We start from the raw sequence: 23,739 nt of genomic DNA, 5'->3' as shown, positions 1-23,739 counted from the left end.
ATCTAAAATCTTCATTCATTCAAAACAATTTCATGAATAAATACCAAAAATCTAAGAAATCCCACAAATTCGAAAACAAATGTTTATTAGTGAAAATAGTAGATCTACAAGCTCACAACATGCCATGCGTTGTGAGCTTGTAGATTTGCTATTTTCATTCGTTTGGGTGCGGGGCTAAAAAGTTTGGGAACCACTGCTGTAGTAATCCCACATGTAGACAGTCTGACTAATGTCACACTAAACTTGTATTTAATAAATTACTTTTCGGTTTAAAAAAACAAAAACAGAATCAACAGTTAATTCCAATGCATTGGGTGGATACATAATCAGTAGCAATAAAGCATGAGAATGTTAGTGATAGGGAATGTTATTCAGGAGCTTTTCCATGAGTATTGACGTTAGAAAAGATGACCAGTATGGATGTACTGCCCCCTGGCTGCAATAGAAATTATAACACTACAATGCACAATACATTCTAAGTTTATTCTTGTAAGGCACTTTTTCCATTGATGCATGTCCTGTCATTTAAAAAGAACAAAAAACAAAACATTTTTAGAAGATCAGAAATCCCCGACTCAAAGACAAAAAAAAAATGAAAGAAAAAAGGTACTATAACCTTTAATACCAAGAGGGGTGTTGCCTCACATGATTTAGTAGATTGCAACCAAACAATACTTATAAATGTCATAATATTTGAGACCACGATCAACTATATGTTTTTAAAATCCTTTGTACAAATCACAGCTGTAATGTCCTTCCAAATTAATAAAAACAAATCAAATTTAAACACATTGAAAACTTTAAGTAAAGTGCCAGAGACAAAGTTAATTAACACATTTTTTGAGATCAAGGTTTTCTAGATGGATTTTCCATTTTTAGTTTTTTTGTTGCCTACATATGGCCTTATACAGTAGTATACTGTACAGTAGGCCCAAAACCATTGTGGCTACCTTTCTGATGACAATAAAAGCACCTCAGGCATATCAGGCCATTTAACCATATTCCACACGGAACGCCACTAATACCAATAAAATGTGTGTGCTAGCACGTGTTTTTAATAATAATACCCATTTCATTCCACAGGGAAAGTTCAGTTTTCAGCTTCACCCAGCTGAGTGCTGCCCACGGAGGAACAGGCGGGGGGCAGTTAGGGGTTATGGGAGCGTATCTATGTTCCCCGGGTTCTGTGCACTGCGCTCCTTTGTGTATTTAGTTAATGTTACTTATCATTGTTTTCATTATTGTTTTGATTTGGGACATGATTTGTGATATTGGGCTATAATATAACTTGACTTTACACATGAGAGAGAGAGCAGCATATGCCTATTCTAGGGGGAGCATTCACCAAAAATAGTCAATCTACAAGCTAATTTTATGTTTGGCAAAGAGATTTGGGGCCCTATCTTGCGTGCCGCCTTAGCCCTTGAGCCTAAACTTTGCCATTTTTTACTATTTTGAAAATGTTTAAAAATTGTGAAAATAGCTGATCTCCATCGACATGTTTTGAGCTTGTAGATCGGCTATTTGAACTATTTTAAAATGTTTTAAAAATAGTAAAACATGCCTAAAAAGGCATAAGGGGTAAGATAGGACCCTTGGTGTAGACGGAAAAAAAAACGGTCAAAATACAGTTGTAACTCTGTACAACTGTAGGTCCGTTTAACTAAGAATGGAGGGTGTAAGTGGTTAGAAGAGCAGTTCAAATAAGGCTAGTGTCTATGTCTCTTGACAGCCTTCAGGTTCCATGGTCTCCTCTGAGGCCACAGGGAGAATAAGGTGCGAGACGCGACTCCACAGGCCGCTGTACTTGTCCAGGTCCATCCTGTCAAAGGTGATGGGGTGGCCGGCGGAGAGGAACTTATTTTTAAGGTGGTCGTCCACCATCTCTTCCACAGTGCTAAGACTGAGCTTGGTGGGAAGCTCCTCCTCACCCGCCAGCAGCACCGTGAAGATCAGAAAGATCTTTTTGTAGGCGGCGTTCTCGTGGTCGCAGTAGCGGTAGAAGATGAGTGTGGAGCCCGGTGGCAGCTCCTCGAATCGGTGGATGACAGCCACGGGCTTGTCCCCTTCGAAAGCTCCCCGCAGCTGGCTGTCAATGTCCAGCTTGACCTGGTCACTTTCCAGGTGGGCTTGACTGGCTCCGTCAATGTGGAGGACGGAGGCGTTGAGGGCGGAGGAGAAGGCAGAGGCCAGGCCTCGGGCCAGGCAGTGCAGAGTCTTCTCTGCCTTACGACCTGCAGTCAGGATGAGGCTGACGGGCTCAGTCGGCCGGTCCATTTGGAGATGCTTGCCTAGGTGGATCCTGCCCCTCCGCCACAGCTCAGGACGCTGAGTGGGGAACTTTGACTTGATCATCTCCAGTTCCTTGAGGAAGACGTCTACTGGCCGGACCTCCTTCTGCTCAGGTCGAGACTGAGAGCTGAAGGCATGAAGCGATACTGCAAGCAGGAGTATGACACCGGCTAAAACCCACGCTTTCTTGTTACCTACAGAGAACACAACACAGACAGCACAGAGGTCAATTGTTTCTTCTGCCATTATGTCTGTTACTAGGGGTTGGGGAAAAAAATCGATTCATGTAACAATCGCGATTCTTATTATCAACGATTCTAAATCAATTCACAATTTCCAAAAAAATGACTGTTTAAGTTACAGGAGTTTTTACTCTATGGTGTTTGTGATATTAAATGTAAGCTTACCATAATCACAGTAAACATTATCATGTCTTCAGTCATATTCAAGGGCTTTTTTTTAAAACTCCAGTCACTTTCAGTTCAGCACAGCTGAGGTGTGTGTCACTGTCCAGCTGACACTCGTTGACACTAGTTAATGTTGCATCACAGCAATTATGTTGTGTCTGCATCAAATAAAACTACACCTAATCTAAGATCAAGAGCCAGGAAGTTTTACACAACCCTCTCTAGTATATCTTTTTTTTTGTTGTTGGAAATAACTAGGCTACACTTGGTTGTTAAAGTCAAGATGAAAACGATATCATAATTTGGATTAAACTGATTGGGAATAGAGGATATGCGTGTGACATCATCATCAAACCCGGAAGTTATGCAGGAATGCCTACTGAGTGTCAAAAAAATACTTTCTGGCTTTGACAGCCCATGCATCCAAACAGAAAAGTCATATCTGATTGCATTAAACAACATTAAACAATGTTAAACTCACTTTGCATGTTGCTTTGCCACTCGATTTGCCACTCGATGTGCCATTCACTTTAAGCATGCGCATATCCTCTATACATCTTTATTTTTGAGTGGTGCCAACCACTCCTATACGTGACTTTGTCCGTGTGTGTGTCTGTATGTATGTATGTTTGAGCGCGACCTCAGCATGACCTCAACAGCTGGGGCTGATTGCAACACAAAGATACAACCAGTTACACTAATTACACACAAACAGGAGTGCAACACACACACGCGCACACACTTTTGAGTAAAAATACTTAAAATGAGTAAAAATACGTAAAAGATGTTAAAATGAGTAAAAACACATAAAGGCACCACTCTCTTCACACTGGGTGTGATTTTTTCAATCCTTTTGAAATGTTTTTAGTGTCTAAAGAATTTGGCGGAGGTACCGCCCCAGGAAATGACGTTGACGCTTTACAAATCTGTTTATGTTCTCCGTGAATGAAACAAGTGATGTGATTGGTCGAAAAAGATAGTTTCCGGGGGAAACGCGTACGACGGAAGTCCTGCCCCTATAGACCCTCTCTGATTTAGGTTGTGACCGGGCTTTTCTCTTTGCAGATGAGTAAGGCTGGGAACGAGGTTAATCTAGACTATTACTATAAAATATCCATCTTTGCTACTCAGTGTTAGGCACTCAGCAATAGCTTGATGTGACCCTAAATGATAACAGACAATGGGACCAATGGTTTTCAAAAGCTTGTAAAAAAGGACCCAGATCTTCAATGCATCCTCAAGATTGACACCTTCACAACCCCTAGAAAGAGAGTAAGAGTGGCTTCTGTGTTCTAAAAGAGAATTATAAGCTGCGACAATGATAATAGTGAATAATGATCATGTATTGTATAGTGTGACACGAGCTGGGAGGGCCATCAGCTGATTGTGGTGCATTATGCATTCTGGGTAGAGGGCCACATCAGCTCATGCTTAATTCATATCTTGTTGCTCGCCGGTATCTCATGCCAAAAATAGCCCATCTACAAGCTCAAAACATGTTGCGATGAGTTGTGAACTTCGCTATTTTCAGCCTCACAAATCCATAATTGTTGATTGTTTTCCACACTTTACTTTTAATACACTGTAGCTCTTATCAAAACTATGTTATTGAGTGCTTTATAACAAACTGAATAAATAATCAGCAACAGAATAAAAAACAAGGCATAAAGCGTATAAAACGCAGTGTCAAACTAAAACATTAAGGGAATTAAACAAAATAAGGAATTTACATACAATACTCACCATTACCTTGATCTCCAGCATGAGTTTCTTTGATCTCCATGCCACTTTGATCTGTGGAGGTGGTGGAGACAGAGTTTGGAGAAGCCGGTAAAAAAAATGAAGGTATAAGTAAGCGAAATAATGGTAACACATCCTTGCACTACATTCATTTCTGACATGATTTACACTCTAATAACTCTACAGTTGTTTTAGTTTAAATAGATTCCCTTAGTTAACCTTTTGATTCCTGACTGGACTCGGTTTCTTTTTCCTTAGAGTCGTTGTTTGTGTCTCCTGCATTATCACGGTTTCCATGTTCTTCACTCTTTTGTTGAGTGTCAATGGGGTGTTCTTCTGATGGAGATTGTGCAGAAAATATAAATGTAGATGAAAGGGGGACAAGCAACACAATATCCATGAAATGGAAGAGAAACAACAGTAAGATACAAAAAAACTATTACTTACGTATACTGTAGCACTTATAAAAACTAAATTAAGTGCTTTAAAAAACCCTGAATAAATGCAGCAGAATAAAAAATAACAAAGCACAAAGTGTATAAAACAAATAAAAACATTAAGGGAATTCAACGAAATGAAAAATGTAGATACAATTCTCACCATTACCTTGATCTTCAGCATGAATTTCTTCAACAGACATGTTTGATGAACCTGTGGGGGTGGTGGAGAAGCCTGTAAAAAAGGGCAGGTGTAAGGAAGAGAAACAATGGTAAAGAGAAACAAAGATACATTTTGTCATTTCCCCCCAAAATGCTAACACTTTCCAGAAAGTTAAAAAACATCGATAATTTAGAGCTACCGCCCCACCTCCCGTCCATTGGTTTCAATGGACAGGTGACGGTGTGGTGCCATCTTGGGAGGTTTTCAGCTATTACTTTCAATGGTGTGATGTCACGTTCTCTTTCATAATTGTGATAGTAGCCAATGTCCAAGCTCACAGAGCGTTGTGATGCGTTGTGAGCTTGTAGAATGGCTATTTTCGGCTCACACATCCTTGCACTGCATTCATTTCTGTCATGATTTACTTCAACACTCCAATGACTCTATAGTTGTTTTAGTTTAAATATATTCCCTTTAGTTATTAACCTTTTGATTCCTGAATGGACTCGGTTTCTTTGCCTTCCATAGAGTCGTTGTTTGTGTCTCTTGATTTATCACAGTTTACATGTTCTTGACTCTTTTGTGGAGTGTCAGGCTTCATCACTATTTCAGGCTGACTGTCATCTGTAGGAAAAAGTAATGGAGAGTCAAATATCCTGACTGATAAGCAATTTATTCTTCTTTTCAGAACTGGCAAACTGTCAGCTCCCGTTACTTTTATGCAGCCCAAATTACTAAATTAAAAGGTGCTTTATAAAAAACTGAATAAATAATCTACAATAGAATGAAAAAACAAGTCCATTGGTTTCAATGGACAGGTGACGGTGTGGTGCCATCTTGGGATGTTTTCAGCTATTACTTTCAATGGTGTGATGTCACGTTCTCTTTCATAATTGTGATAATAGCCAATGTACAAGCTCACAGAGCGTTGTGATCCGTTGTGAGCTTGTAGATCGGCTATTTTCGGCTCACACATCCTTGCACTGCATTCATTTCTGACATGATTTACACTCTAATAACTCTACAGTTGTTTTAGTTTGAATAGATTCCCTTAGTTAACCTTTTGATTCCTGACTGGACTCTGTTTCTTTTTCCTTAGAGTCGTTGTTTGTATCTCCTGCATTATCACGGTTTCCGTGTTCTTCACTCTTTTGTTGAGTGTCAATGGGGTGTTCTTCTGATGGAGATTGTGCAGAAAATATAAAAAGGCAGGTAAACATAATGGAGAGTCACAAATATTCTCACTGATCAGCAATTTCTACTTCTGTTCAGAACTGGCAAACTGTCAGCTCCAGTTTGTTTTCTGCAACCCAAATTACGGGAGGCATGCGTTAATCCGACAGACCTTTTCTCCGACTATGTGGCATCCGCGTGTGGTTAGGGTTAGGGTGCGGGTTTGGTTCGGGTTTAGTATTGGAAACGTCGGAGCGCTGCGCTGTCGGAGGAATGCGCTGTCGGACTAACGTACTGCACCCAATTACTACATGTGTCTTTTTTATCCACATTTGCCTGTGTTCTCTGTAACATATGTAGATGAAGCAAATACCCACAACACAATATCCATGAAATGGAAGAGATACAACAGTAAGATACAAAAAAAACTATTACTTACATACACTGTAGCACTTATCAAAACTAAGTTAAGAAGTGCTTTAAAAGAAAAACGGAATAAATGCAACAGAATAAAAATAACAAAGCACAAAGTGTATAAAACGCAGTGTAAAATAAAAACATTAAGGGAATTAAACAAAATGAAAAATGTAGATAAGATTCTCACCATATCCTTGATCTCCAGCATGAATTCCTTCAACAGACATGTTTGATGAACCTGTGGAGGTGGTGGAGAAGCCTGTAAAAAAGGGCAGGTGTAAGGAAGAGAAACAATGGTAAAGAGAAACAAAGATACACTTTGTCATTTCCCCCCAAAATTCTAACACTTTCCAGAAAGTTAAAAAACATCGATAATTCAGACCGAGCGAGTGTTTTATTTTAAATAGATTTTAGTTTAAATAGATTCTGTTAGTTAACCTTTTGATTCCTGACTGGACTCGGTTTCTTTTTCCTTAGAGTCGTTGTTTGTCTCTCCTGCATTATCACGGTTTCCATGTTCTTCACTCTTTTGCTGAGTGTCAATGGGGTGTTCTTCTGATGGAGAATGTGCAGAAAATAAAAAAGGCTGGTTGTTAGTTGGAGAGTATACACTACATAGGCTTGTGTGTTCTATGATAATTAAAAGCTGTGACGTAATAGCTAAAAAAAATATAAAAGGCAGGTAAACATAATGGAGAGTCACAAATATTCTCTCTGATCAGCAATTTCTACTTCTGTTCAGAACTGGCAAACTGTCAGCTCCAGTTTGTTTTCTGCAACCCAACTTACTACATGTGTCTTTTTTGTCCACATTTGCCTGTGTTCTCTGTAACATATGTAGATAAAGCAAATACCAAATACCCACAACACAATATCCATGAAATGGAAGAGAAACAACAGTAAGATACAAAAAAACTATTACTTACATATACTGTAGCACTTATCAAAACTAAGTTAAGAAGTGCTTTAAAAAAAAAAAAAACTGAATAAATGCAACAGAATAAAAATAACAAAGCACAAAGTGTATAAAACGCAGTGTCAAATAAAAACATTAAGGGAATTAAACAAAATGAAAAATGTAGATAAGATTCTCACCATATCCTTGATCTCCAGCATGAATTCCTTCAACAGACATGTTTGATGAACCTGTGGAGGTGGTGGAGAAGCCTGTAAAAAAGGGCAGGTGTAAGGAAGAGAAACAATGGTAAAGAGAAACAAAGATACATTTTGTCATTTCCCCCCAAAATTCTAACACTTTCCAGAAAGTTAAAAAAAACGATAATTTAGAGCGTGTGAGTGTTTTATTTTAAATAGATTCCGTTAGTTAACCTTTTGATTCCTGACTGGACTCGGTTTCTTTTTCCTTAGAGTCGTTGTTTGTCTCTCCTGCATTATCACGGTTTCCATGTTCTTCACTCTTTTGCTGAGTGTCAACGGGGTGTTCTTCTGATGGAGAATGTGCAGAAAATAAAAAAGGCTGGTTGTTAGTTGGAGAGTATACACTACATAGGCTTGTGTGTTCTATGATAATTAAAAGCTGTGACGCAATAGCTAGGTTACATTTCTATTTCAGGCTGACTGTCTGTCCCTTCCCCATCCATTGAGTTCAATGGACAGGTGGCGGGCGACGTGGCGCCATCTTGGGAGTTTTTCAGCTATTACTTTCAAATGGTGTGACGTCACGTTCTCTTTCATAATTGTGAAAATAGCCAATATACAAGCGTTGTGATGCGTTTTGAGCTTGTAGATCCGCTATTTTCGGCTCACACATCCTTGCACTGCATTCATTTCTGTCATGATTTACTTCAACAGTCCAATGACTCTATAGTTGTTTTAGTTTTAATAGATTCCCTTATTTATTAACCTTTTGATTCCTGAATGGACTCGGTTCCTTTGCCTTCCATAGAGTCGTTGTTTGCGTCTCTTGATTTATCACGGTTTACATCTTCTTGACTCTTTTGTGGAGTGTCAGGCTTCATCACTATTTCAGGCTGACTGTCACCTGTAGGAAAAAGTAATGGAGAGTCAAATATCCTGACTGATAAGCAATTTCTACTTCTTTTCAGAACTGGCAAACTGTCAGCTCCCGTTACTTTTCTGCAGCCCAAATTACTACACGTGTCTTTTTTGTCCACATTTGCCTGTGCTCTCTGTAACATATGTAGATGAAAGGGGCAAATACCCACAACACAATATCCATGAAATGGAAGAGAAACAATAGTAAGATACAAAAAAACTATTACTTACATACACTGTAGCACTTATCAAAACTAAGTTAAGAAGTGCTTTTAAAAAAACTGAATAAATGCAACAGAATAAAAATAACCTTGTACATTGGATACTATAGCCTTGGATCAATATTCAAGACTATCATAGATTTATTTGATCGATTTTGACATTTGCATATCTAGATACTAAAGTAAAAGTCATAAAATACATCTAGTATGATAGTCTTGGTCCAAGGCTACTAGTCTCCAATGTACTTAGTTACCGTCCAACACTGGATCTTACCTGGCTGAGGATTATCCATGATTCATTGGAAGTGAGGGGCTTTCAAAGCTGCATTTAGACAGTGGGGTAAAGTGATATTCAATCATGTTAAAGATCAGATAAAATGATCTGATGTTTCTTCCGGGTGTTCAAGCCGAGGCTATTAACTGTAACGTTACGCTAGCGCTAGCCTTGGATCAAGACTATCATAGGTGTATTAAATCGAGTTTAACGTTTGCTTTCGTTTCCATGATACGGAAGTCAGACTCACTTGATAAAAAGACATCTACTATGATAAACTGAAGACTTGATCCAAGGGCTAAGCTAGCGCTAAAAACGAAACCAAAACAGTACACCCCTCTTCTATGAACAAACTGTAAACAGGCAAAAATGTGTTCAGTGTCTCGTTTCTAGACTCCCAAAGCTAATATATTGTTACCATAGGGTTATAATATATACTGTTACCATAGTTATAATATATATTGTTACCATAGAGTTATAATATATTGTTACCATATTGTCACAATGTTGTTGACATCAGGCTAACACATACGTCACCAGTCTTTTCAGCATGAAGAAACATCACGTTACTTGCTTTAGGTGTTTCCAAACACATTTTAATTAAACTACGTCACAATGCATATCTCAATACATTTATATTTTAGAAATGACTCAATATCTTACCAGGCGTACTCTTTTCAAAAGCAATACAGTGGAATTTGACCCATGATATCAGCAGACAGACAGACAGACAGACAGACAGACAGGCGGATCGGTTAGGTTCCCTTTACATGTTCTGCACGAGATCTCATGTGATACATGGTACTTGACTTCAGTGTTGCCATGTCCGCTTATTATAAGCGACTTTGGGCTTGTTTTTCTTTAAAGTTGCTTGTAAATTGTTGTTTTGGGGGGGCTTGCTTCTAAAGTGTAGTTAATTATTTGAACTTGGTTCCTAATGTTGTTAAACCAGTGGTTCTTAAACATTTTCATGGCAAGGACCCCCAGATTAATATGAATTTGTCCACAGACCCTCCCCATCTGAAAATATTTTGTGCCAGGGACCCCCGGCCCCCATACTTGATTTGTGTTGTTAAAATGTTAAAAGAAATGTTCCAAAATGACCTATTTTCCCCCACGATTTTTTCCCCTTCTTTTTTGGAAAATAGCAGAACATGTTGTTTTCATAGACCTGGTTGCTTGTTATTTCTCTCGCAAAATCTGGCAACGCTGTACTTGACTTCCTGATATACATTTCCGGTGTTCTGCCTAAAACGTCCCCGCGCGCGCACACAGCCGTTTGCGTTTGGAACGACCACCACCAGGAAGTTGATCTGATCTGTTGTGTTGTGTTGAAATGACCATGTTTTCTTGTCTGAATATATCTAGCTAAGTTCACTTGGCATCATCATCACACGGTAGCGTCAGTTTGATCACAACAACATGGACGACAAGGAGTCGGGGAAGAAGATTCCTGAGAGACGACGAACACGGTCGTCTCTGATCAAAGGTTGGTTTATTATCACAAGCTTTCGCTTTCACATTCAGAGCTCTAAAATGTCCGATGTATAACAACACATTTAACGTTGTCACCCACCGCTATTTATAGGTTTATACCAGTGGTTCTCAAACTTTTTCATGTCAAGGACCCCCAAATTGACACTTATTAGCCCGTGGACCCCCATTTGTAAAGATAAGCCAGGGACCCCCACAAGAGAAGATTTGTACGGCTCTAGCAGTGATTCTCAATCATTGTAATTTAAGGACCCCCCCAGTTTGACGTGCATTAGGCCCCATACAGACCCCCATTTAATGGCATTTCTATCATGGGACCTCAATTCACATTGTAAAATCAATGTTAATTTAACTCTGAGAGTGTACAAATGGAACCAAATGGACCCGTTAGGGTCCAGATTTGGTTCCATTTGTACACTCTCAGAGTTGCAGACCCGTAAGGGTCCATTTGGTTCCAATAGACGCCTTAACAGACGACGTCACACTGATACGAAACAGTATGCGCGCGCAGGTCGGCAGCAAAAGAACCCCACCGCTCATAAGATGCAATGTAAAAGTGGTCACAGTCTCACGTGTAAAAATGCATCCCATCAAACTTTCAGATCCTGTTTTTCTCCCAGTGTGGAGGAAGAATGCTTAGGATTTTTACTGTGATCTCTCGCTCTTGAAATATATAATCCTTGGTTTCTGTTGTGTGTAAACAATAATAACAATTCAAAGCAGTTGTCCTCAAAACTCCACCTCCAGTGGCTGTCATAAGAACAGAGGGAGCGCTCTATGATCATGGCACCAGAACCTGCTTGGCTCGCACAGCTGCAGCCCGTCAAGACTAATTTATGCTCCGTCCCGCGAAGGTGTCGCGCGCAGAGCCTAACGGCCGAGAATAGCAGATCTCTAAGCTCACAGCGGTCACATCCGTGACCCGGTTGTGAGCTTGTATGTCAGCTGTTCTCGTTGCGCAATACCGTTACGCGATGAAGTATGTATGTGTCGCCAGGGCGCACCCCACTAGCCTACACACAGAGGAGGTTGAATGAACTGAAACAAGCTCACCCTAAAACAGCAGGTTTGGGGATCTGTTGGGAATTGATTACATGAAACAGTCACCTGTGCGTCCAGTCCCAATGTTTGTAAACAAATAATTGGTCTATAAATTATTTAGCTGGGGACCCCTCAAGTACCCCTGGGGGTCCCCGGACCCCACTTTGAGAACCAATGGTTTATACAGTATAAACTTTGGCTATGGATGCGCGTTGTGTTAAGAGAACAATAACAACAACAATAGCAATCACAAAAAGCCAGTTGTTGACTCCAGTGGTGGAAAAAGTATTACATTGTTTTATTTAGGTAAAAGTATCAATACTATAATGTAGAAATAGTCTGTTACAAGTAAAAGTCCAGTATAAAAACATTACTTGAGTAAAAGTACAAAAGTATTGGCATCTAATCATACTTAGTACCCCAAAAATAGTCATTATGCAGACTGTCAGATTTCACAAGTTTTTAAAATGTATGAAAATCCTTTGATAATAGCAGATCTACAAGCTCATAACACGTCGCGTGAGCTTGTAGGTCGGCTATTTTCAAATAGCCAAAGTGTATAGGGCTGAAGTGGTTAATGTATGTCTTATAATAATAATCAAAATCTGCAAAGTAACTAGTAACTAACGTTTTCAAATAAATGTAGTGGAGTAAAGTACAATATTTGAGGTGTAGTGGAGTAGAAGTAAAAGTATGAAAACTGGAACTTTACTCCAGTAAAGTAAAAAATACCTAAAATTAAACTTAACTACAGTACTTGAGTAAATGTAATTACTTAGTTACACCACTGGTTGACTCATCGGTATTCAGGAAAGAGGCGGCTACAAGTGTAGTTTTCCCTAAGTTGTTTATTAGTCTGAGTTGTTTTAGACTGATTCGCTATGTTTGCCTTTTTCTCACAAAAAAACGCAGAACGTAGCAATCAGTCTTTATCCCAGGTTAGCATTGTTTGGCTCACAATGACTGATTTAAGGATTAACTCAATCACTTATGTTTTGCAGAGACTGCTGAGTTGGCATCCAGAGCTGCTCTAAAGAGGAAGCGTACATCTGGGACAGAGAACCAGATCCCAGCCATAGATGTCAACGGTTCCAAAGATGAAGACAGTGAATCAGAGAAGGATGGTGGTAAGAAGAATCAGGGAATGCATTAGTAATACAGCATTTTCATAATTGTCATATCATATAGCAGTGTTTCCCAAACTGGGGGTCGGGACCCGCAGGGGGGGTCCCCAAATCATTTGTATAAGTGTTTACAGGGTATCTAAACATTTCTAAAGTTAAGGACTTTTAAGACCCTTTTAATACCAAATTGGTCAAATTGTCAAATATTACGTAAGGAAGAGGCAAACATCGTGAAAATAGCCGATCTACAAGCTCACAACGCCTCGCAGTGTGAGGCGTTGTGAGCTTTTAATTCGGCTATTTTCACTATTTATCTGTGGAATCGAGTCAAACTAAATGTAATGCCTACAATTCCAAGTGCTTGTCAGGGTGGGGGGTCCCCACTTCAAATATGATTATTTTGGGGGGGTCGCGGCATGAAAAAATTGGGAACCCTTGTCCTAAAGGTACTTGGTTCCAGGTCATGTAAATTCAATTTCTCCGACTAACTCAGAATCCCCCAACAAGAAGAGCAAAGTGGAGACTGAAGGAGCAACGCGTGACAGTAATGATGAAGATGAAATGGAAGTCCAGGAAAAAGATGATAATTCAGAAAATGCTGAAGACCAGGAAATGACCCAAACAGATGATTCCTGCGTTACTACTCTGCGGTGTAAGATTTGTCCTGGTTACTTGACATTTCATTGTGGTATTTTGTATGATTAGATGTTTAGGCAATGTCATGATTAGATCATGGAACTTGTTCAAGTAGTCTTTTGAGTTTTGAAATCCGATGTGATCTAATATGACCTCGTCAACCAGACGAGTGAGAGTGATCAATAGAGGAAATCTGTTATGAGCGGACAGAAGCTGAGCCTGTAGTAGTGTTACACAATTAGTCGAAAATAATCAAAGTCTTTATATGTTTCACAATTATGTATTGTAAAACTTGGCAATTCATTCAGGCATCTTATTTTGTCAGCTGCCCGTGTCTTCGCACCACTACCCAAGAGCACTCCAGCTTTGGACTCCAGCATGAACCCCTGTGTGGTGTTACACCGTCGGCCACCCATCCATGCTGAGGATCTGGCCACAGGCCGGTCAAGAACCAACAGAGGTACGGTAGTGTCTAAGTGTAAATACATCTCACAAAAGCTTGGTTACTAACCCCTTGGTTACTATTCAACAATGTGCATCCATGACAACCTTAACCCTGTTTTTATATTGGGTTAAGTCTTCTGTCATCTGTCTCAATCTTTGGTTGTCTGCTTCTATGTTTTGGGTGTTGACTTTACTGAGTTGTATGGAAGAAACATAGGCTGTCAAGCCCTCAATACACCAATGCATTCATGTGCCCTGTGGTGCAAAGGCATACAGTATAATAGTAACAGCAATAACACGTAGATGATGCTGTTGAACAGTGTTGGGCAGTAACTAGGTAAACGTTACTGTAGTAACTGTGTTACTGTAATATTATTACTTTTCCAGTAACGTTTGATATAACTAATTACTATAATGTAATATTCTTACGTTAACCATATCCCCAAAAGTAACTTGTTACAATTTTCTCGAGCCTTGGTGGAATTTTGGATCAAGACGGTGTGTGTGTGTGTGTGTGTGTGTGCGCTATAAGCCTTCAAGCAACAGCGTAGTCAGTTCGACTCCAGTCTAACCCCCCCCCCCCCCATTTGTGAAATAGCCCCAGCTATCCCTCCTTGCTAAGGCTAAACAGCGAATCACAGAGCTCTATCTCTCTCTCTGCGCTCCTCTCCACCACTTTGCTGCTGTCGCCTAAAGGCCTAAAGGTAGAAGAGGGGAAAAGGAGGTCAGCAATATTTTGTTGTGCCAATCCGTGGGAGTACTTTAAATACAAAAAAAATAATCCTAAACTGTATTCTGTATTCGACAGGCAGCTAGTGAAGAGAAGCTAGTGTAGGGGAGATGTGGTCCCTCTTCCTAGGCTGGCACCAGCAGCTGCATTTTGAACTAACTGCAGCCCAGATAGAGATGACTGACTCCAATGTAAAGGGAATCATAGTAAACAATATGGAAGGAATAATAAACGCTTATAATTGGCTTACGACCGTTTACAAAATGGAAGTTAAAAGTGTGATTGTGCTACTGCCAGACATACCTCAACAGTACAATTTTCAGCATCACTTGAAACTGCGTTTGTAATGCCTCATTCTTACAGGTTGATGATTTTATTTGCGCAAAAAAATCAGCCTTGTTACGAAAAAGAATTACGTCGCTTCATCGCCTCGTTGTAATCGTGCTCACTGTGCATCTGTGAGCTGTACTCATAACACAAATGGCAGTTTAAATGAATACGAATTAAACACAAAATAAACGCTCCCAGTGTGTACAGACCTTAATTGAATTATTTCAACTTCGAAATTGCAACAATAATGCATGAAACGACTGATCCTTGTCATACTACTGTCACACTCTAGCTCCATTGTGTTCAGATGAAACGGATAGGGCTGTGCCTCCAACCTTCACGAGGTCTGCTCCCCAGCGCAGACCAGCAGAGAACATGTCCAAGGTCCCCAGCTCCTACAGCAGCATGGCACAGTACAGAGAGAAGATGGAGGCCAAGAGCAATGGTAACTATAGACTGGTGTAACCTTGATTTTGAAAAAATATATATAATTACGTGTTAGATGATATTGCCCAAATAAAAAATTTGAAAATAAGAATTTACAATAATAATATATATAAAATATTATTTTCTTATGCTAATAATATTTATCACACATTTGAAGATATTCCGAGGGTTTACCACTCTGACAAAAAGAGGCCCCCCACCTCTGAAGCGTCCAATGCAACACGGCGACAATGTGTCAATAACATTCCTGCTAAAAGAAAACCTGAGAAAATTCTACACAAACCACAAGGTAAGAACATTTCACCGTGCAAATATTTAGTTGTCTATTTGTCAGCTGTTTGTATTTATTTTGATAAGAGTGCATTTATTTTGAAGGTGTAAAGAAGTCTGCCATCGAAGAAAGTGCTGGATCACCTTCTAGAGGTAAACTCTGACGGTTAAAAGACTTAACCCTAATGATAACTTTGGTTATGAGTAGCCTGACAATTATTGTGATTATTATGAATTGTGTTATTGGTACAAAAACAATTATTTTAGTGCTTTATGCAAAAACAATAGAAATTGTGTGGCAAACTAAATTTTGGCTTCCGTGGCGAATTGGTGTAAAACCTTGAACTTTAAAACCTTGAACTATAATATAAGTTTAGTGGTTAACCACATAGCACCCTAGCATACCTATCCTGGGGTGAACATTTGTCGAAAATAGTACATCTACAATCTCCCAACACATCACACTTCGATGCATTGTGAATTTGTAGATCTGCTGTTTTCAGCAAAGAGATTGATTGATTTAATTCAATTCAATTTCAGACATTGTTAAAAAAGAAAACTTAACATAAGATAACATAAACATATGAAAAACATGTAACACAAGAGTGCTCAAAAAGGGCATAGGATGAAGTTTAAAATGTATCTAGTCCTACCCCTTCTTGCTCCTACTATTTATCAATCAAGTAACATTGAAAATGTTATGTATGTAATAATGTAGCCCATGGGAACCAACTACTTGTAACCCCACTCTAACTTTCATGTTTCATGTTACGTCTCATGTCCAACTACGTTCCACAGGGTGCATATGGTGGTTGGTTCCCATGTTACTGCTACTCGGCTCTGCAGCTCTCTTGGCCCCAGCACTCCATCAGCATGCAGATGGCAGAGAGCGTACATCCAGATCAGTGGCGCTAGACGGGTTTGCTGCTCACATGTCGGCGCTAGAGGCCCAGTTCCCTAGCCAGCGTGCTGAGCTGTGGAAAAGGAGCAGGATCCACCTAGGAAAGCATCTCCAAATGGACCAGCCGACTGAGCCCGTCAGCCTCATCCTGACTGCAGGTCGTAAGGCAGAGAAGACTCTGCACTGCCTGGCCGGAGGGCTGGCCTCTGCCTTCTCCTCTGCCCTCAACGCCTCCGTCCTCCACATTGACGGAGCCAGTAAAGCCCACCTGGACAGTGACGAGGTCAAGCTGGACATTGACAACCAGCTGCGGGGAGCTTTCGAAGGGGACAAGCCCGTGGCTGTCATCCACCGATTCGAGGAGCTGCCACCGGGCTCCACCCTCATCTTCTACCGTTACTGCGACCACGAGACTGCTGCCTACAAGCAGGTGTTCTTGGCCTTCACGGTGCTGCTTCCCCAAGAAGAGGTGCAGGAGCAGAAGAGCCTGAAGGATGTTGAGGAGATGGTGCACGATTACATAAACGAACGCTTCGTGGGCACTGACAAACAGACTGAGTTCAACGAGATGGACGTGAACAAGCTCAGTGGACTGTGGAGCCGCATTTCACACCTTATCCTGCCAGTGGCTGCAGAGGACGAGGTAGAGCAGAAGGGATGCCAGTGAACTAGCCTCTCGAGCCAGACTGTAGGCTCACACACTTTTCTAATGCTTGCGCTTAAACAGTCTATGCAACAGAAGCGATAAAATTGAGAAGGAGTTTCTTTTTGTCTTTCCAGTTGCACAATTTTGTACTGTAAATCAAATGTGTTGAAGCCTATTTAATAGCTTGCTGCTTAGTAGAAATGAAAATCCAAACATATATTTTTAAGATATTTAAAAATCTATTTTGGTGAACCGAAATGACGAACACATAACATTTTCTGTTATCGGCATTCAGGAGGCACAGTTACAGACTCTGTATCATTCAGGGTTTGTGGAATGGTTGTCTGGCTTGAGAGACTACCAGTGAACTGAACTGGCAACTTTGAGGATGTCAGACTCAGGATACCGCTTCAAATGAGCTTTGTTCCTCTAGTCTTCCTGAAGGAGTTCTGGAGAAAAGAGCAGAAATACCAGAAAGGTGATGTGGAGGTTTGCCTTCTGTGTTGTCGAACCCCACCATTGGACATGGAGGCGAAATATTTGAAGGTTGCATGTGCGCCCCTCTCAGGATAATATATTATTATATACCTAGGTTTGCAGACCAATGTTACAATTAGGCATAACTGCACTATATACCACTCTTGTTCTGTACTTCATCTTCATGGCAGTAAATCCAGAAGACATTTGACAACCAATGTGAGGTAACGTACAGCAGGCTTTGTTTTTATTCCATATCTAGAGTTTGTTCATGACATGAGCTCAATTCTTTTTTTATACAATATATCCTATTATGGTTTATCTTGTCTGTTTATTTTGTCTGAATTACAAGCTGATAGCACCTTGTTCAACCACTTTGTAAGGGATAACTTTTCAATCGTGTAAAGAGTTTGATCTACGCAGCAGTAGATCATTTCATTCCATCCCTTGTGTAAATCATTTCCTTTGCTTTTGCTCTAGTACTGTATCTTCTGATTTTAACCTTCATTGTAGTTGCTACTGATTCCATGCTGCATTTGGTAAGTATATTTGTGATGCTGTTTTATGGATTGGAGTGTTTTTAAACCTATATGTGTGTATATTTTGTGACACTGTTCACACAATGTTTATTCTTTACTTCTGACATGAAGAGCTCTGAAACAAATTTAGCTGGGCATTATAATATGACATTTACAAATGTAATATTTGATATGGTAATATTTTTGACTAAGTCCTAGTCAGCAAATCACAAATTGTGCCTTACATTCTCACACAGAGAAGATTATTTTGACATTTACTATGAACTACTTGATTATGGCAATATCAGGTTTTCCACATATTTCAACATGAAAAGTCACAAGACTTGAGGAATAAAAAGTACTTTAACCAATCTGTATGGTAGTGCAGATATGTTAATACAATATAATAGCACATCTGCAGTGGTTGAATGTGGTCTCCCCTACTCCATGTAGAACCTGGTATTGGGTATGACAATGTCAAGTGAAGTTATTTGAAGCAGACGGCGCACCGGATTGGACACTAGATGCACCGCCATCTTTATTGTAGTTCAGTCATCGTTGCTGTTGCCTCTCGGTCTCGAGAGAGGGAGACAACAGGCATGATGAAACTTATGGAACGTAGCTTTAAATGGTTTGACCATTTCCCCACTCCTTCACACTTGTGTCTCTGTCATATTGAAATGTTTTTTTTGTAGTGATTTTGCTCATATGAGTACATGTTTAGTTGTGAATAATTTCTCAATAAAGATTATTTTGGTACTTGCCAGTGTTAATGCATTTGTATAAACCAGGGTTGAAGTTTCTCAGTGGTCAAAAAGATGTGTTCATTTGTTAGGATCACAGCTAGTCTTCCTGGGGTCCACATTAAAAAATATATTATTGAATGCACTCACAGTACGCACAAATCATCATTTGAAAACACGAACAGGAACAAGCAAGTTACAAAAAGAGGCGAAAGATAAGTAATTTACAAGGTGATCTACTACATCCATGTGTCTGTTCTGTATCTTGCCCAGAGATTTGTTTTCTAGGCATTGCCTCACCTGAGCTGACACTATGCTGTTGTTTTGCCAAACTCACAAATATCAGAAGTAAAAATGTTCAAATCACTAACAGGGGGAACCAAAACAAAGCGATACCGAAAAGCCAGAACCCACCACACCTGGAACCAAGAGTTTTTTTTTCAGTAGGCGTGGCCTCCGAGGTGGAAAGTCTGGTTATGCGAGGTTACCTTTCCAGTAAGTTGAGACAGACGTAGGGTCCGGGAGTGCCGACATTTATCCTGATTTAACTCATCTCTTGGACCGTTAAATACAAACAGAGTGCTACTTTTTCTATCTGAAGACATTGTTATGCTAACACGACCCACTTCAGCCAGAATAAGACAGAATAACGACGACATGGAACAAACTTCCACACCAGAGGTGACGGCTCCACCTGTTAGCATTAACAACCATCTTGTTGCTAATGTTGTTGAGACTTCACGTGGACCAGCTGATGAGACTGGAGAAGATTCACGCATACTTCAGGAGATTAGACAGGGTATCAAGGCCCTATCTGACAAATTGGACTCTAAAACTGACAAAATCAATCGTTCCATTTCTGGACTGAAGGGTTTAATTGATGGTGTGAGTGCACTGTGCGCACGTATTACCAAGGCTGAAGAACGCATCAGCACAGCCGAGGACAAACTTGGAGTGATGAATGCGGATGTTCTCAAGCTGCGTAAAGAAAATGACTTTTTTCTTGAGAAGGTTGATGAGCTCGAGAATTACAGCCGCCGAAATAATATCCGAATTGCCGGTCTGCCAGAGGGCAGTGAAGGAACCAACCCTAGGCGTTTCTTCACTGAATTGATTCCATCCATTTTTAGTAAGGAACACTTCACGGAAACTTGCCCCATTACGAACCTCTGCCTCCGCTATACAGCTGCAGAGGGAGAGGTTCGTAATGGGGCTATACGGAACCATTGATATTTGAATGTGTTGTATGTTTACTTTTGTAAAAAATTGAAAAATCTAATATTTAAAAAAATAAAATATGACTAATTACCAAAATGTAATATTCTTACGTTAACGGGATACTAGGCAGGATCAGAGATCTGTGTGAGTACACACACTCCCTCCTCCCCTCTCTGACAGGTATTAAAGTGATTTATGTCTTTGATGCATTCATTGATTACAGAGAACACTAACGAGTTTGACACTTTTATGGCCCATTCAATCAACACAGTGCTCAACCCCTTTGAAGTTCAAAGGGATCAATTTAAGGGCTCCGGGAGCCCCCCCTCTCCCCCCACAGACTTTTCAGTCCCTGCAAGAGATGAATGTCAACATAAACAGTGGAACAAAACCAAAATACTGCCAGAGGGATGTGTCTTTCTGCAGAAGCATACTTATGTAGTGGCTGATAGAGGGGAAAAAAATGCAAAATAAATATATGTACATTTAAAATGTAGGTTCAAAGTTACCTAGTCTGCCTTTAACCATTTCCCCAAAAGTAACTTGTTACAATTTTGGTGTAATTTTGGGTCAAGACGTTGTGTGTGTGTGTGTGTGTGTGTGTGTGTGTGTGTGATGTCGTTGTCATTTGATTTTGCCGGGAGTAATGCAGCGTTGCACGATCTATAAGCCTTCAAGCGACAGCATAGTCTGTTCGACTCCAGTCTACCCCCCCCCCATTTGTGAAATATCCCCTGCTATCCCTCCTTGGAAAGGCTAAACCGCTAACCACATAGCTCTATCTCACTCTCTGCGCTCCTCTCTGCCACTTTGCTGCTGTCGCCTAAAGGCCTAAAGGTAGAAGATGAGCAAAGGAGGTCAGTAATATATTTTTGTGCCAATCCGTGGGAGTACTTTAAAAACCTTAAACTGTAGGCAGCTAGTGAAGAGAAGCTAGTACAGGGGAGACGTGGTCCCTCTTCCTGTTACCAGCAGCTGCATTTTGAACTAACTGCAGCCCAGATAGAGATGACTGACTGACTCCCATGTAAAGGGAATCATAGTAAACAATATGGGAGGAATAATAAAGGCTAATAATTGGCTTATGACCGTTTACGAAATGGAAGTTAGAAGTGTGCTTGTGCTACTGCCACACATACCTCAACAGTACAATTTTCAGCATCACTTGAAACTGCGTTTGTAATGTGTGCTGCTTTTGTTCAGTCACATTTTCTACTCCTCTGTAGTCAGTCTAAAATGTCTCGTTAATGTTCAATCTAAAGGTCATTACACACCAGGAGCAACACGAATAAACAACATGGAAAAAGTAACATGATTATTTCACTTAAATCTTTTATTTTGGTGATGCCTCATTCTTACAGGTTGATGATTTTATTTGTGCAGAAAATTTTTCCTGGTTCTGAAAAATTACGTCACTTCATCTTCTCGGTGTAATCCCACTCACTGTGCATCTGTGAGCTGTACTCATAATGCAAGCAGCAGTTTAAATTAATGCGAATTAAACACAAAATAAACGCTCCCAGTGTGTATGGACCTTAACTGAATTATATCATAGGATGAAGTTAAAAATGTATCTAGTCCTACCCTTTCTTGCTACTACTATTTATCAATCAAATAACATTGAAAATGTTATGTATGTACTAATGCAGCCCATGGGAATACGTTCAACTAGAGCCCATGGAAATACGGTCAACAAAGTATAGGGTTTTAAGTGGGTTGAGTTGAATTGTGGCAGCCGCCGCAGCCCTACTTGTAATCACACTCTAACTTTCATGTTACGTCTCATGTCCAACTACGTTCCACAGGGTGCATATGGAGGTTGGTTCCCATGTTACTGCTACTCGGCTCTGCAGCTCTCTTGGCCTACAAGTTCCCAGCACTCCATCAGCATGCAGATGGCAGAGAGCGTACATCCAGATCCGTGGCGCTAGACGGGTTTGCTGCTCACATGTCGGCGCTAGAGGCCCAGTTCCCTAGCCAGCGTGCTGAGCTGTGGAAAAGGAGCAGGATCCACCTAGGCAAGCATCTCCAAATGGACCAGCCGACTGAGCCCGTCAGCCTCATCCTGACTGCAGGTCGTAAGGCAGAGAAGACTCTGCACTGCCTGGCTGGAGGGCTGGCCTCTGCCTTCTCCTCTGCCCTCAACGCCTCCGTCCTCCACATTGACGGAGCCAGTAAAGCCCACCTGGACAGTGACGAGGTCGAGCTGGACATTGACAACCAGCTGCGGGGAGCTTTCGAAGGGGACAAGCCCGTGGCTGTCATCCACCGATTCGAGGAGCTGCCACCGGGCTCCACCCTCATCTTCTACCGTTACTGTGACCACGAGACTGCTGCCTACAAGCAGGTGTTCTTGGCCTTCACGGTGCTGCTTCCCCAAGAAGAGGTGCAGGAGCAGAAGAGCCTGAAGGATGTTGAGGAGATGGTGCACGATTACATTAACGAACGCTTCGTGGGCACTGACAAACAGACTGAGTTCAACGAGATGGACGTGAACAAGCTCAGTGGACTGTGGAGCCGCATTTCACACCTTATCCTGCCAGTGGCTGCAGAGGACGAGGTAGAGCAGAAGGGATGCCAGTGAACTAGCCTCTCGAGCCAGACTGTAGGCTCACACACTTTTCTAATGCTTGCGCTTAAACAGTCTATGCAACAGAAGCGATGAAATTGAGAAGGAGTTTCTTTTTGTCTTTCCAGTTGCACAATTTTGTACTGTAAATCAAATTTGTTGAAGCCTATTTAATAGCTTGCTGCTTAGTAGAAATGAAAATCCAAAAATATATATATACAGTTACAGACTCTGTTTCATTCAGAGTTTGTGGAATGGTTGTCTGGCTTGAGAGACTACCAGTGAACTGAACTGGCAACTTTGAGGATGTCAGACTCAGGATACCGCTTCAAATGAGCTTTGTTCCTCTAGTCTTCCTGAAGGAGTTCTGGAGAAAAGAGCAGAAATACCAGAAAGGTGATGTGGAGGTTTGCCTTCTGTGTTGTCGAACCCCACCATTGGACATGGAGGCGAAATATTTGAAGGTCGCATGTGCGCCCCTCTCAGGATAATATATTATTATATACCTGTGTTTGCAGACCAATGTTACAATTAGGCATAACTGCACTATATACCACTCTTGTTCTGTACTTCATCTTCATGGCAGTAAATCCAGAAGACATTTGACAACCAATGTGAGGTACCGTACAGCAGGCTTTGTTTTTATTCCATATCCAGTTTGTTCATGACATGAGCTCAATTCTTTTTTATACAATATATCCTATTATGGTTTATCTTGTCTGTTTATTTTGTCTGAATTACAAACTGATAGCACCTTGTTCAACCACTTTGTAAGGGATAACTTTTCAATCGTGTAAAGAGTTTGATCTACGCAGCAGTAGATAATTTCATTCCATCCCTTTTGTAAATCATTTCCTTTGCTTTTGCTCTAGTACTGTATCTTCTGATTTTAACCTTCATCGTAGTTGCTACTGATTCCATGCTGCATTTGGTAAGTATATTTGTGATGCTGTTATCTGGATTGGAGTGTTTTTAAACCTATGTGTATATATATTTTGTGACACTGTTCAC

At 40.6% G+C, this 23,739-nt stretch overlaps 2 protein-coding genes across 16 annotated transcripts; one reads left to right on the top strand and one right to left on the bottom strand.

The window, feature by feature from the left end:
* Positions 1-464: 464 nt before the first annotated feature.
* On the bottom strand, positions 465-9,905 carry LOC311051710 (uncharacterized protein). Of its 10 annotated transcripts, none has more exons than XM_084066307.1 (13): positions 9,804-9,905; positions 9,141-9,188; positions 8,494-8,631; positions 7,959-8,075; positions 7,725-7,796; positions 7,068-7,184; positions 6,817-6,888; positions 6,100-6,216; positions 5,526-5,663; positions 5,040-5,111; positions 4,659-4,775; positions 4,443-4,493; positions 465-2,486 (listed from the first exon to the last, which is right to left on the bottom strand). In XM_084066307.1, exons 2-13 carry the CDS (start codon positions 9,157-9,159, stop codon positions 1,717-1,719), a joined length of 1,800 nt encoding a protein of 599 aa, XP_083922433.1. In that variant the 5' UTR covers positions 9,160-9,188; positions 9,804-9,905; the 3' UTR covers positions 465-1,716. The 10 variants fall into 10 exon arrangements, with proteins under 10 accessions (XP_083922433.1, XP_083922439.1, XP_083922438.1 ...); XM_084066313.1 differs by having other exon boundaries at positions 4,449-4,493; XM_084066312.1 differs by having other exon boundaries at positions 5,046-5,111.
* Positions 9,906-10,414: 509 nt separating this feature from the next.
* Positions 10,415-22,767, top strand: LOC311052758 (torsin-1A-interacting protein 2-like). Of its 6 annotated transcripts, none has more exons than XM_084067954.1 (9): positions 10,415-10,629; positions 12,677-12,802; positions 13,293-13,451; positions 13,761-13,895; positions 15,247-15,400; positions 15,554-15,675; positions 15,762-15,809; positions 16,455-16,467; positions 21,978-22,767. In XM_084067954.1, the coding sequence occupies exons 1-9, from the start codon at positions 10,563-10,565 to the stop codon at positions 22,741-22,743; spliced, it is 1,590 nt and encodes a 529-aa protein (XP_083924080.1). In that variant the 5' UTR covers positions 10,415-10,562; the 3' UTR covers positions 22,744-22,767. The 6 variants fall into 6 exon arrangements, with proteins under 6 accessions (XP_083924080.1, XP_083924078.1, XP_083924076.1 ...); XM_084067952.1 differs by having other exon boundaries at positions 15,232-15,384; positions 15,544-15,675; XM_084067950.1 differs by having other exon boundaries at positions 15,232-15,400.
* Positions 22,768-23,739: the final 972 nt, after the last annotated feature.

The sequence above is a fragment of the Gymnoscopelus microlampas genome, assembly GCF_963454915.1.
Source record: "Gymnoscopelus microlampas genome assembly, chromosome: 9".
NCBI classification, from domain to species: domain Eukaryota; kingdom Metazoa; phylum Chordata; class Actinopteri; order Myctophiformes; family Myctophidae; genus Gymnoscopelus; species Gymnoscopelus microlampas.
Note: the sequence above shows the minus strand (reverse complement) of the source record. Positions and strands in the feature narration are given on the sequence as shown.

Excerpts from the sequence above, each read along its gene's own strand:
- LOC311052758 (XM_084067951.1), top strand. The coding sequence starts at position 10,563 with ATGGACGACAAGGAGTCGGGGAAGAAGATTCCTGAGAGACGACGAACA. Across the intron at positions 13,452-13,760 it reads CTGCGTTACTACTCTGCGGT|CTGCCCGTGTCTTCGCACCA; the intron begins GTAAGATTTGTC and ends TTATTTTGTCAG. Across the intron at positions 15,401-15,553 it reads AATGGTAACTATAGACTGGT|GGTTTACCACTCTGACAAAA; the intron begins GTAACCTTGATT and ends AGATATTCCGAG.
- LOC311051710 (XM_084066307.1), bottom strand. Across the intron at positions 7,797-7,958 it reads GTCCAGTCAGGAATCAAAAG|GCTTCTCCACCACCTCCACA; the intron begins GTTAACTAACGG and ends CCTTTTTTACAG. Across the intron at positions 5,664-6,099 it reads GTCCAGTCAGGAATCAAAAG|ATGACAGTCAGCCTGAAATA; the intron begins GTTAACTAAGGG and ends TTTTTCCTACAG.